The sequence below is a fragment of the Zingiber officinale genome, chromosome 10B, assembly GCF_018446385.1.
Source record: "Zingiber officinale cultivar Zhangliang chromosome 10B, Zo_v1.1, whole genome shotgun sequence".
NCBI lineage: Eukaryota > Viridiplantae > Streptophyta > Magnoliopsida > Zingiberales > Zingiberaceae > Zingiber > Zingiber officinale.
The window spans coordinates 86,327,322-86,342,090 of NC_056005.1; the positions used below are offsets into that span (position 1 = coordinate 86,327,322).

Genomic DNA, 14,769 nt, shown 5'->3' on the forward strand with positions numbered 1-14,769 from the left:
CCAAAGGCCTGATTTCAACACTTGTTCGTGCCAAAGTTACTTATAACTATTCTAAACCAAATACAAAACATTCTAACATCGTAAAATAGTGTTCTAACATGATAGAATGCATGATTAACTAGTTCATAACATTTAACTTACTAAGGTGCAAAATAACCAAAACGCTAAAAAGTTCTAATGCTTAAACAAGCTTGCTGAAATTCCCTAAGATCTTTATTCCAAGTTCCATCCACACACATCTTCATCGCATTGCCCTCCAGCCTCCGCTAGTCCATCTTTCCTTTACCTTTATCTGCAGTATAAGGAAAAAGTATCTGTAAGCTTTCGCTTAGTAAGAAACCATCTACCTCACAAAAACATGCATTCGATGCAATATACTTTTAAGACATGCTATTTAAAACATGTACTGATTGAACTAAAACATGGCATGCTATCATACGATACATAGCATCAAAAGCTAGTCATGGCATACTATCAGCTAAAGCATGTGTAACAAAAACAGAACATAGAGCTATCATACATAATCATAGGAAAGAGCTGAGCTGAAACCTGAACTAAGCTAAACTAACTAAGCTAGTACTAAATTTAACTGTATACACAACTGATTTGTGAGAGTTTAAAAACTATACATATAATAGATGAAAATATATATAATCATGCTGCTAATGGGCCCGGCAACTGTACGTGCTATGCGCGCATCCCTAACTAGACCCGGGTTTGCAAGTCCCGAATTTAGTAGGGCTACTAGGTTATCTGAACCTAGGGACGACTGTGGGAGTCCAACCCAATGGATATCTAATCCAGTACAGTGCCACTGAAAAGTAAAATACTCAACATAAGCTAATAAATTCTTGTCTTGCTTTTACTAGGTTGTCTAAACCTAGAACTAGGTTATCTAAACCTAGAGGCGACTGGGGGAGCCCACCCATTGGACATCTAGTCCTGTCAAAGCTGAAGCAAGACTAAATAAGCTATAAAATGCTTCTATTGCATTTATCTAAGTTACTAAAATGCCTAAGTTGCATTTTTCTGTGCTAACTATTTAATCGAACACTTGGTATGCGCTAATTCGCATCCTTTGTGTCAATGGTCTACGTATTACTAAACTAAGACATGACATTCACACGAAAGCTACTTATACTGCAGGTGAGGGGTTTCTTACCTCCTGTTCAGATTTTCTTACGATTCTAATCGCTAGATTTCCGGAGGAGACGATCCTTTTGACGATCTTCTCGCGTCTACGCGTTCCTCTCGCGGAGGGGAGCGTCCTCGTGTCGAAGTTGTCGCCGGAAAGTTCCCTTGAAGCCCTAGGAGGGGAACCCTAGCCCTGCTTGTGGTTGGCGCCGAGAGATGAGGGAGAAGGGAGGTTCGGCGGTGAGGGTTTGAGGAGAGGAAAAATCACGATCCAAATAACCCTTCACTTAATTATTTTTTATTTATATTAAGTGGTAATTTCCGCCCAAATCTAACATAAATATTATTGTCTCCCTTTTCTTTCAGCACGGCCCTGCTGGGTTCACTTGGTTACCATGGTTCACCATAAGTCATAGGACCCAATAGGTCTCGGGTTCGATTCCCGCGTAGGCTATTTTACGGTCCTATTTAATTTTGCTACTTCCGCTACTCTAAAAATTCCATAAAAATATTCCAAAATTTCAGAAAAATCATAGAATATTTCTAAAATAGTTTTGAGAATTTTTGGGTGTTACAATCCCCCATACCTTATAAAAAGTTCATCCTCGAACTTAGAATAACTCTGGGTACTTCTGTCTCATACTGGCTTCTGTCTCCCAAGTTGCCTCTTCTGCTGTGTGACTGTGCCAAATAACTTTAACTAATGGTACTTCCTTGTTCCGCAATTTCTTAACTGCTCGGTCTATTATCTGAATAGGCCGACTATCATAACTGAGGTCTTCGCGGACTTGTACCGACTGGGGCTCAATCACCTGGGTGGCATATGGGATATGCTTCTTCAGCATAGAGACATGAAATACATTATGAACAGTTGACATTTCCTGAGGTAGCTCTAGCTCATATGCTACCTTGCCAACTCTTCTGCTGATAAGGTATGGTCCCACATATCTGGGACTTAATTTGCCCTTCTTCCCAAAACGCATTACTCCCTTCATAGGAGCTACTCGGAGGAACACTGAATCCCTAACTGAAAACTCTAAAGGTCTGCGCCGTGTATCAGCATAGCTTTTCTGGCGGCTCTGAGCTGTCTCTATCCTCTGGCGGATCTGCTGTATAGCTGCTGTGGTATCTACCACTAGATCTGTCTGAAGTTCTAGTTCTTTCTGTTCGCCACTCTCATACCAGCAGATTGGAGATCTACACCTCCGCCCATAGAGAGCCTCATAAGGTGCCATGCCGATGGTGGCCTGATAGCTGTTGTTGTATGCGAATTCTGCTAAGCTCAGATATTTGCACCAACTTCCTTTGAAATCTAGGGCACATGCTCGGAGCATATCTTCGAGTACCTGATTTACCCGCTCCGTCTGTCCATCTGTTTGAGGATGGAAGGCTGTGCTGAACTTTAATTTTGTGCCCAACGCTGTCTGTACACACTCCCAGAAGTGTGATGTGAATCTGCTATCTCTGTCTGATATAATGGTTCGTGGGACTCCATGTAGTCTAACAATCTCCTTGAGATACAACTGAGCTAGCTGTTCCATGGAGTAGGATATCCTGATAGCTAAGAAGTGGGCTGATTTAGTCAATCTGTCGACTACTACCCAGATGGTATCAAAACCATTCGTGGTTCTGGGTAATCCCACTATGAAATCCATAGAAATATCTTCCCACTTCCATTCTGAAATCTGAATGGGCTGTAAAACTCCTCCTGGTCTCTGATGTTCTGCCTTAACCCTCTGACAGGTTAGGCAGGTGCTGGCATATTGAGCGATGTCCCTCTTCATCCTAAGCCACCAAAAATGTTTCTTCAAGTCCCGGTACATCTTGGTGGAGTCGGGATGCATCGCATAAGGAGTCTTGTGAGCCTCATCTAGGATTTTCCTCTGTAGTTCCCCCTGATCTGGAACGCATAATCTGTCGCCAAAGTACAACACCCCGCTAGCGGACACCCTGAATTCTCCACTTTCTGATTCTGCTAATCCTTGCTTGATTTTTTGAATTTCAGGATCCTGCTCCTGATCTGTCTAGATGTCACCAAGCAAGGTAGACTCTAATGTCATAGTAGAGAGTCATCCGACTATGAGTTCGAGACCGAAATCTGTGATCTCCTTCTGTAGGGGTGGTGACATGGCTGCTAGAGATGATAGGGCAGCACTGGACTTTCTGCTAAGGGCATCTGCTACCCTATTGGCTTTCCCTGGGTGGTAGAGGATGTGTATATCGTAGTCTTTGACCAGCTCTAGCCATCTGCGCTGTCGCATATTCAGATCCTTCTGAGTGAAGAAGTACTTCAGACTCTGATGATCTGTTTACACTCTGCACTGAGCTCCATACAAGTAATGTCTCCAAATTTTGAGAGTGAACACCACTGCTGCAAGCTCAAGGTCATGAGTAGGGTAATTCCTCTCATAATCCTTGAGTTGTCTGGAGGCGTAGGCGATCACCTTGCCATTTTACATCAGCACTGCTCCTAATCCCAATTTAGAGGCATCACTATATATATCAAAGCTGGCTGTGTTTTCTGGTAGAGTCAGAATAGGTGTACTGGTCAATCTCCTTTTCAGCTTGCTGAAACTGTTCTCACAGTCCTCTGTCCACTGAAACTTTCTGTTCTTTCTGGTAAGAGCTGTCAGTGGGGAGGCTATCCTGGAGAAGTCCTCTACGAATTTCCTATAGTAACCTGCTAATCCCAGAAAGCTTCTGATCTCACTAGTGTTCTTGGGTCTTTTCCAGTTACTCACAGCTTCTATTTTACTGGGGTCTACCATGATACCATCCTTTGAGATGATGTGACCCAGGAAGGACACCTGATCTAACCATAATTCACATTTCGTGAACTTAGCATACAGCTGGTTCTGCTGAAGGGTCTGCAATACTATTTCCACGTGCTCTGCGTGTTCTTCCTGAGTTCCTGAATAGATAAGAATGTCATCGATGAACACGATAACAAACTTATCTAAGTATTCTCTGAATACCCTGTTCATGAGGTCCATGAAAGTAGCTGGAGCATTTGTCACGCCAAAGGGCATGACTACGAACTCGTAATGTCCGTATCTAGTCCTGAATGCTGTCTTGGGTATATCCCTTTCTTTAACTTTCACTTGATGATAACCTGACCTGAGGTCTATCTTAGAGAACACTGCTGCTCCCTTTAGCTGATCAAACAGGTCATCTATTCTGGGAAGAGGATACCTGTTCTTGATGGTAACTTGGTTCAGTGCCCGGTAATCTATACACAGGCGCATGCTCCCGTCCTTTTTCTTCACGAACAATACAGGCGCTCCCCATGGTGAGTGACTAGGGCGTATGAAGCCTTTGTCAAGCAGCTTCTGTAGTTGCTCATGAAGTTCCTTCAGTTCTGCTGGAGCCATGCGGTAGGGTGCTTTGGAAATAGGATTTGTACCGGGAATGAGTTCTATCTCGAATTCAATCTCCCTGTCTGGTGCTAGGCCTGGTAACTCTTCAGGGAAGACTGCTGGGTAGTCACATAGGACTCGGACCTCTGCTAGTTGTTGGTCCTTGTCCTGACTGGTATTGACTACTTGTGCTAGGAATCCCGTACATCCTGAATCCATTAATCTCTGTGCTTTCATAGCTGAGAGAAACTTCTTGACTTTTCTCTTTGGTTCTCCGACGTATTCAAACTGCACTTCTGCTTCAGGTTGGAATACGACTTTCTGTTTACGGCACTCTATAGAGGCACCGTATCTGATCACCAAAAATGACATCGTAATCAGTCATGTCTAGCACTATCAGATCACAAAAGAGTTCTCTGTCTGCTATAATGACTGGCACTGCTCTGAGCCAATGTGTGGACGCCATAATTTCTCCTGAAGGTAACGTCGTCAGAAACTGACGACGGAGTACCTCTAGAGGTATTGCTAACTTCTCGGCAAATGTCCTGGATATATAAGAATGGGTTGCCCTAGTATCGAATAAGACAGTTGTACTTTGCTGTAGTATACTAATCTGACCTGTAACAACTGTCGAGGCATTCGCTACGTCCTCTCTGGTGAGTGAGTAAATCCTCGCATTGGTCGTAGCTGGAGGGGCTTCTAGTCTGCCCTGGCTGATGTGTGGACCATCTAAAACGGCCTGCATCTGATGTAGCTGTGCTGGCTGGCCTCCATACTGTATCGGCTGTGGTTGAGGAAGACTTGTCTTGTTCGGGCATTACTTAGCCATATGCCCTTCTTGTCCACATTCAAAGCATCCTCGTGTGCCCTTACGACAAACTCCTGGGTAAAATTTCCCACAAGTAGCACACTTGGGATAACTAGGCTGTTTGCTGGCTGGTCCTCCCTTTGGGTAACTCCCTGGTTTGCGCTTGTTGCTGGAGTTCCCTTTCCAGTTGTTTCTGAGTACCTGAGCCTCCTTGCCCTTTGGACTCTGAAAGGACTTGCTTCTGCTGCTTGATATTGTTCTGGTAGTGCTCGGTGGTTAGAGCACTGCTGACTAGTTCTTCGGTGGTTTGCGTCCTATGAACGCCGCCAGCCACGTTCATTGCTATTTCCGGCCTCAGCATCTTGAGCATCAACTGGACTCGTTCTTTTTCTGTGCTGACTAGTTCAGGGCATAGATGAGCCAATCTGTTGAATTTCTTCACGGCTTCCTCAACTGATAGGTTGCCCTGACGAAACTCTGTGAACTCGTCGTAGTGGCGGTTTGTGACCCGCATGTGAAAGAACTCCTCGAAGAATTCTTTCTCGAAGTCGGCCCACGTCATCTGGTTCAGTGGGCGCTTCGCTCTAATTCTCTCCCACCACATACGTGCATCTCCTGTCAAGCAGAAGGAGGCGCACTTCACCTTTTCATGCTTTGGCCAGTCCAAAAGCTCCATCATGCTCTCCAGTGTCTTGAACCAGGCTTGAGTATCCCATGGTTCACTGGTGCCAGAGAAGTTCTCGGGCTTGACTCTCTGCCACTGGATCAGATAGGCTTCTCTTCTTGCCTCTGTTGCTGGGGCTACTGGTGCTGTAGGCTGGACTGGTGGAACCTCTAAGACTACTGGCGTTGCTAGGTTTGGTTCTGGGGTGACTGTGGGGGTATTCTGCTGATTAGCCTTTAAGGTGGCTATCTCCTGTTGCTGTTCAGCTAGCTGCTGCTGTAATTGAGCCACTAATGCTGTAAGGTCTAGGGGAGGCACTGAACTGCCTGCCTCGTGCTGGGGCTCAGTAGCTGGTGCCCTTCTAGCTGGGCGTCCTCTTGCCATTTCTAAAGGAAGAGAGGACATACATAACTAAAGCATCATGTTTACATAGCTAATACTATCATGTTAGTTACTATCACAGATAAGCATACTTTAGTTATTTACAAACAGGAAAGCAATAAACATAACAAAGTGAGAGGTATTCTTACTTGGAAGCTGCAGGTTCAATGCTGATGTGTGTGTAGGAAGTATGGAAACTGCTCTGATACCACTGTGTAACGACCCGCCTTCTACTAACTAAGCTGTAAGGCTGATCGTCACATTATGCTGTGCTAATTAATCCATGACCATCATTAAATCTAAGTGCGGAAGCTGTACGAATTAAAATTTTTGCTAAACTATTATCATTTCTTGGTTCTACATGTGCTAAGGGGTGTAATCTAAGCTATTCATGTCATTATTACCTCCCCTTATGGTCAAGGAACTTAACTAAGGGTTTCTAGCTAATATTAGGCCTCCCAATCGATCCACGGATCGATTGGAATGGTCGAATCGATCCGGAGATCGATTCAGAGGGCTACTGTATCCGGGACGTGGGTTGGATCGATCTAGTGATCGATCCAGCACGCTACTGTGCTCGGGGCAATATTCTGGATCGATCGGCTGATCGATCCAGACTGGCCAATCGATCCAGTGATCGATCCAAGAGCCTTCTGTTCGCGACAGAACTTGCTGGGTCGATCAGCTGATCAATCCAGAGGCCTACTGTTCGCGAGTCCAATTGCCCAGTCGATCCTTCGATCGATTGGAAACTCTCGAATCGATCAGCTGATCGATTCGAGTTTCTGATTTCGTGCCAAAGGTCTGATTTCAGCACTTGTTCGTGCCAAAGTTACTTATAACTATTCTAAACCAAATACAAAACATTCTAACATCGTAAAATAGTGTTCTAACATGATAGAATGCATGATTAACTAGTTCATAACATTTAACTTACTAAGGTGCAAAATAACCAAAACGCTAAAAAGTTCTAATGCTTAAACAAGCTTGCTGAAATTCCCTAAGATCTTTATTCCAAGTTCCATCCACACACATCTTCATCGCATTGCCCTCCAGCCTCCGCTAGTCCATCTTTCCTTTACCTTTATCTGCAGTATAAGGAAAAAGTATCTGTAAGCTTTCGCTTAGTAAGAAACCATCTACCTCACAAAAACATGCATTCGATGCAATATACTTTTAAGACATGCTATTTAAAACATGTACTGATTGAACTAAAACATGGCATGCTATCATACGATACATAGCAATTAAAAGCTAGTCATGGAATACTATCAGCTAAAGCATGTGTAACAAAAACTGAACATAGAGCTATCATACATAATCATAGGAAAGAGCTGAGCGGAAACCTGAACTAAGCTAAACTAACTAAGCTAGTACTGAATTTAACTGTATACACAACTGATTTGTGAGAGTTTAAAAACTATACATATAATAGATGAAAATATATATAATCATGCTGCTAATGGGCCCGGCAATTGTACGTGCTATGCGCGCATCCCTAACTATACCCGGGTTTGCAAGTCCCGAATTTAGTAGGGCTACTAGGTTATCTGAACCTAGGGACGACTGTGGGAGTCCAATCCAATGGATATCTAATCCAGTACAGTGCCACTGAAAAGTAAAATACTGAACATAAGCTAATAAATTCTTGTCTTGCTTTTACTAGGTTGTCTAAACCTAGAACTAGGTTATCTAAACCTAGAGGCGACTGGGGGAGCCCGCCCATTGGACATCTAGTCCTGTAAAAGCTGAAGCAAGACTAAATAAGCTATAAAATGCTTCTATTGCATTTATCTAAGTTACTAAAATGCCTAAGTTGCATTTTTCTGTGCTAACTATTTAATCGAACACTTGGTATGCGCTAATTCGCATCCTTTGTGTCAATGGTCTACGTATTACTAAACTAAGACATGACATCCACACGAAAGCTACTTATACTGCAGGTGAGGGGTTTCTTACCTCCTGTTCGGATTTTCTTACGATTCTAATCGCTAGATTTCCGGAGGAGACGATCCTTTTGACGATCTTCTCGCGTCTACGCGTTCCTCTCGCGGAGGGGAGCGTCCTCGTGTCGAAGTTGTCGCCGGAAAGTGCCCTTGAAGCCCTAGGAGGGGAACCCTAGCCCTGCTTGTGGTTGGCGCCGAGAGATGAGGGAGAAGGGAGGTTCGGCGGTGAGGGTTTGAGGAGAGGAAAAATCACGATCCAAATAACCCTTCACTTAATTATTTCCTATTTATATTAAGTGGTAATTTCTGTCCAAATCTAACATAAATATTATTGTCTCCCTTTTCTTTCAGCACGGCCCTGCTGGGTTCACTTGGTTACCATGGTTCACCATAAGTCATAGGACCCAATAGGTCTCGGGTTCGATTCCCGCGTAGGCTATTTTACGGTCCTATTTATTTTTGTTACTTCCGCTACTCTAAAAATTCCATAAAAATATTCCAAAATTCCAGAAAAATCATAGAATATTTCTAAAATAGTTTTGAGAATTTTCGAGCGTTACAATTTCCTAGACAAAGCCTTTCAAAGAAATTGGATATTTAACTTCTTACAGTAAACTAGGTTTAACTATAGAGACGTCAATAGAAACACAATATCGAAACATGAAATCGAACAATAAAATTGATAACAAAATAATAAACTAAAACTGATAGCCTCTTGTGTTTGGTTTTTCAAGATTTATATAAAGAACATGAACTAGTTATGATGCGGAAACAAATAACTAGTTATACCTTTCTTTGTTGGTAAAGATCTCTTGATCTTCTGTTGTATTCCTCTCCTCCTCTTGGGTGTTGTGTGGGTAATGATCTACCAAGATGGAATCCACTCGAACCACTTCTTCTCCTCCATGACTCTCGTGCCACCAAGGGATGCCAAAATAGGAAATTTTCTTCCTCTTCTTCTCCTCCAAGCAACCGGCCACCTATGTGCTCCTTCTCCTTTTCTTCTTCTTCTCCAACCTTCGGCCACTATGAGTAAATGAGTTGCCGACCTTAGAGAGAAGAAAGGGAGGATGAAGAAAGGGTGTCGCCGGCCACAAGAGAAAGAAACTAAGGAGAAAGAGGAGAAGCAAGGGCCGGCCACACCAAGGAAAAGAGAGGAGCTAAGAGAGATCAATCCTATTCTAATAAGGCACCCTCTACCTCTCTTTTATAATCCTTGGTCATGGCAAAAAAGGAAAGTTTTAAACATAATTAAAACTTTCTTATTTGTGGCCTCCCATTTAAAAAATAAAATTTTAACAACAATTAAAATATCTCTTTTCTAAATTTCCTATTGTACATGGCAATAAAGGAAAGTTTTAAAATTATTCTCTCTCTTTTAAAACATGTAGACAACTACAAAAAAGGAAAGATTAATTAAAACTTCTCCTTTTAAAATCATGGTTACAAAAAGAGAATGTTTTATCAAAAATTAAAATCTCTCTTTTAAACATTATAGATAACTACAAATAAGGAAAGATTTTAACAAAATTAAAATCTCTCTTTAATCTTTTGTAGATAGCTATAAAAGGAAATATTTTAAAATTTTAAAACTCTCTTTTAAAACCATGAGGATGGCCATAAAAGGAAATTAAAATCTTTCTTTTAACTATAAAAAAAGAAAAGATTTTAACAAATTAAAATCTCTCTTTTAACCATTGTAGATAACTACAAATAAGGAAAGATTTTAACAAAATTTTGTTTTAAACAAAACTTCCTTTTTTCCTTTACCTATGGCCGACCCCATGCTTGGTCACCAAGCATGGCTTGGTCGGCCACTACATGAGCTCCAAAATAATGTTTGGTCAGCCCCCTTGCTCCAAGCAAGGATGTGTCCGGCCCATTACTTATGTAAGAAGTAGACTTTGTGGATACAAGGCATTAGAGAGGTTAAAACAGGGACCGAGAGGAGAAATTGATTTTGATCTCCCGATGAGCTTGAGCTTCCCGTGTTCGCCCCGAATACCCAACTCAAGTTCATCAATAATAACTCATACCACTAAAGAGTTATTATTGAACTACCGCACCAATCCCAAATTACATTATGGGCTCCTTCTTATCATGAGTGCATTAATCTCCCTGTGTTTAAGATATCGATTGCCCATTAATTAAATGAGTTACTGACAACTCACTTAATTAATATCTATCTCCAAGAGTAGTACCACTCAATTTTATTGTCATGTCAGACTAAGTCCACCTGCAGGGTTTACATGATAATCCTTATGAGCTTCTCAAGGGGACATTATCAACCTAGATTACTAGGACATAGTTTCCTTCTATAATCAACAACACACAATATAAATAATATTATTTTCCAACTTATTGGGCCTATTGATTTATCGAACTAAATCTCACCCATTGATAAATTAAAGAAATAAATACTAAGTTTATGTGCTTGTTATTATATCGGGATTAAGAGCATATACTTCCATAATAACAGAGATCTTGTTCTTTTATTATGTCAATATAAAAAGAAATACTTCATATGATCCTGCTCAATACACACCTTGTGTACTAGTGTAATTTTATAATTAAGATAAACTAATACCAAATTACACTACAACCACTCTAATGGTTTGTCTCATTCCATCTTGGTTGTGAGCTACTATTTATAATTTATAAGGAATTGATAGCATGATCTTCTGTGTGGCACCTCACACAATGTTATCTACAATATAAATTAAATGGACAACTGCATTTAACATAAATGAAGATATTTGACCAATGTGATTCTTCAAACTAAGTGTTTATACAAAAAATGAGACTTTTAGTATACATTCTAATAGGCCGGAGCCTTATCCAGATCAGTGAAGAGGAAGAGATCATGGACCCCTCTGATGCAAAATCCACCACTCTGCCCGACTCCACAAGTAAAGGAAAAAGGTTGGCCTAAACCCTTTGTCGATGCTCCTTCTCCCGGCAACAACGACACTGCTCAACAGCGGCACGACGTCGAGAGGTGTCCACCGATGTTGGGTAGAGACAATGCAAGAACAGCTAGGGCTCCCGACGCCGACGATCGGGCAATGACGATCTATTTAGAAGGGAAACGAAGGAGAGCTCTGCGGTGCGGCTCGGGAGAGAAGAGGAGACCGAGCGGTGTGCGACTCGGGGAGGAAGAGGAGATGGGGCGTCTTCTTCTCCGGCGATGACCCGCGGCTGCAAGCGGTAGGCGCGAAGGGGCGGTCGCAGCTGTTGATTGCACGTGGTGGCAATGGGTGGAATAGCAAGGTCGCGAGAGGGAGAGGAATGGTGGCGGCATCAAGCTTAGGGCACGAGAACGAGGAGAACTCGGTGGAGATGAGAGGAAGAAAACTTAGGGTTTTTATTTAACACTTAGGTTAATTGGGCGTTAATGAAATTTATTAACTCCTACTTAAGGGGTATTCTAAATAGGCTTTTCTCGAGCCCATAAGTGCATCCCCTCTAAATACGCCGTACGAGCTCCGATTAATTCCAGAAAAATTTCTAAAAATTTCTAAAAATTTCTAAAAATTCCAATAAGATTATTTCCTCAAATAACCTTACCATGTAATTATTAATTGTTCATTATTTTACACCATCTCATGGAATAGTTAGAAGTAGGCTTATGTAGCCTTATCGATAATGAAAGTTATGTGGCTTGTCTTGTGTAGCCTTGTCGACAATAGTATAGCTTGACTTTTGTAACCTTGCCGACAATGGAAGCTTTGTGGCTTGTGCAGTGGCTATGCAAGAGTTGTTTAGTTAAGAAAGTTCCTGAAACATTTGAAAATTGCTAAGGCCAGTGCTAGTCCTGTTATAGGGTACTATGATAGTCAACCTGCTATACCTTTCTCTAAAGATCCCAAATATCCCAGCAAAGGTAAGCATATAGAAATTAAGTATAATTTTATAAGGGATTGTCTGATAAGAAAGTGATAATTCTTCAGTATATCCCTATATGTACTATGCTTACAAATCCTTTTACTAAGTCATTGACTAAAGAGTCATTTCAAGGATATGAGAAGTCTTTGTGGCTTCGTAAAATATAACATGTTGTAAAATGTCATGACCTATTCAGTGTATATGTCTTTGTTACATTTGAAAAAAAAGTCTCGATAAGCATGTTGGTAGATTGAGATTGGTCCACTCACATGGACAATCATCTATATTTGTTAATTATAAATAGAGATAAGACTGTTACTTATAGGATAGCTTATGTAGCTATAAATAGAGATATATCTATAAGTTAATATCGCCTTGATAATTATGTCAAGATAAGATCATTAATGTAATGATTGGAGTAAATATACCCACCATTTACTGAATCTGCTTAAAGCTATATTAGAATTTATATGTTGCATTCAGGATTAGATATTAGGTATGTCTAGATTGAAATATGTACGATGTTAAATTTTGAGAAAAACATGCACTCTTTTTAGTAAAGAGAATAACATCATAGCATGTCATTCATACCACATGTGCTATGGCGACAAGAAGGGTCGTAGAAGAATAGATCCTGCTTCTCTACTATGTGAGACCCTTGAAATTATAAGTTAATCTCAATCTTACCCTGAGTGACTATTTAGCTGTCTACTTGAAGTTCTGATCAGTGTCTGCTACTTTAGCATGTTTCCTATTAGCTATGGGGATTCGGTCTATGTAGCATAACTAGGAAAGCGGTAGATTAGAATGAATAGATTCTAACTAAAAAGGAAGATTAAAATTGATTTATATATATGATATTTATTCACTGGTTCCAATTATATTTGCAGTTCAGTATATAAAATGTAATTGTGAATAGTTATATTGATTATAGATGTTGAACATGCTTTTGACATAATAGTCATTATAAGGAATTAGAGATGTTAATATTGATGTAAATATTTTAATCTAGGATAAATGCAAGTTATTTATATCTCTGATTCGTTCTATAGAGCAACTATATAAGGTATAACGATCTTCATAGCAATTATTGCGCATTGTGCTTGTTGTCATACGAACCATTTTTCCTAAAGTATGGATTGAATATTCTTATTTGATCTTTGTGACTAATTAGTTTTTTTTTTATAATTTAGCCTTCGTGACTTGATCATCATATAGTCTATGTGACTTACATGGTCTTGGTGATTGACAATCTTTATTTTTCATGATCTTTGTGATCATTTTCCTTTGTGGTTTAACTTAGACAAGTGAGAGATATTAGCATTGCTGACATTATTGTTGCTTGCAGTAACGTAATCCCATTACCACCGTGTTATTGCTGCATGCAGTAACGTAGATGATTAACTCCTGCTGTTGCTTCGTCCAAGTTATAAAAGGGAGATGAGAGCATGGGTGATATGGGCAATGATCTGAGAAGAACATTCGAGCAATGAGAGAGGGATTTGGTTCATGAACTTGACAAAGAGTTTTCCGATTTCGTTTCGTGATCATTCTTTTGACGTCAAGTGGAAATCAAGATCGTCTCAGAAGATCACTGTAAATTTTATTTTGTGTTTCATGCTTTTAGATACAACAATGTGGTATTCTTTGAGCACTATTCTTTGTGAATAGATCAACCCACTTGCGAGGTTGGGTGTGGTGCTTTGTTTGTCCCTGAGCTTGCGTCTTTGACGGCTATCCTCGATCCACTAGATCTTTCCCCTGTGATGGATTCTGATTCCATGCCTTCACATTCATCTGGACAGCTACTGGTTCTTAGATTATATTCCGTGTTTCATGGACCAGCTGTTTGATATGTTCATGGCAGGTCGTCTTTGCCATGAACGCTAGTTATGACCAAGCTGCTTCTACAGTAGTCTCAGTCTGATTTAGCATTCGCAGGCCAATAGTCAGTGCAAAGCCTCTCGTGTTAAAAGGGAGATGCGTACCATAAGAGAGGGATCAACTGCCTAAGACACATCTATACTTCTTCTGTGTTTATCTGAGAGCAGGTTAAGAGAAGCTCTGAAAGCCAACAAATCTTCTTTTGCCACCGTATATTCTTGTGAATGCCTAACACAAGGAGGGTGATAAACAGTAGCAGATGAGGTGTTAAACTCATTCCGCCATCATATTTGCTTTGACCTTTGTGTTGTCGTGGATTCCAGTCACGATTAGTTATTTATTTTTCACTCCTTGACCCCCAATTTACTTGCTAGGTTGTCCACATTGAACAAGGATCCTCTGGTCCACATTTAACCAATCAAGACCCTAGTCCACTATAATGACAGGTAAAATTTAATGGACCCTACCTGCTAAATAGATAGGACCATTAAATTTACCTATCATTACCTCTGGTCTAGGAGTAACTAGGACGGACAGGATTAGAGGATCTTGCCTGGCCCACACCTGTCGGATCAGAGCAAAGTATTTCTTGATTTATCCACACCGTTCAAACTTGCGAAAGTGATTTGGGCTTTGGATCTCAACCCTTTTTCCCAAAACCGTTGCCTGTTAATCCGATCCAACACCTTTGAATTCAATACCTCACCTACT

The 14,769-nt window shown here is 40.9% G+C and overlaps 1 protein-coding gene across 1 annotated transcript in view; it reads left to right on the forward strand.

The window, feature by feature from the left end:
* Nucleotides 1–14,101, forward strand: part of LOC122029244 ((3S,6E)-nerolidol synthase 1-like) — a 42,747-nt gene extending 28,646 nt beyond the window's left edge. The window contains exons 8-10 of the mRNA XM_042588183.1: nt 12,096–12,172; nt 13,846–13,985; nt 14,042–14,101. Coding sequence (XP_042444117.1) covers nt 12,096–12,172; nt 13,846–13,985; nt 14,042–14,101 — 277 coding nt within the window. The remainder of the gene's footprint in view (nt 1–12,095; nt 12,173–13,845; nt 13,986–14,041) is intronic.
* The last annotated feature ends 668 nt before the right edge of the window (nt 14,102–14,769 follow it).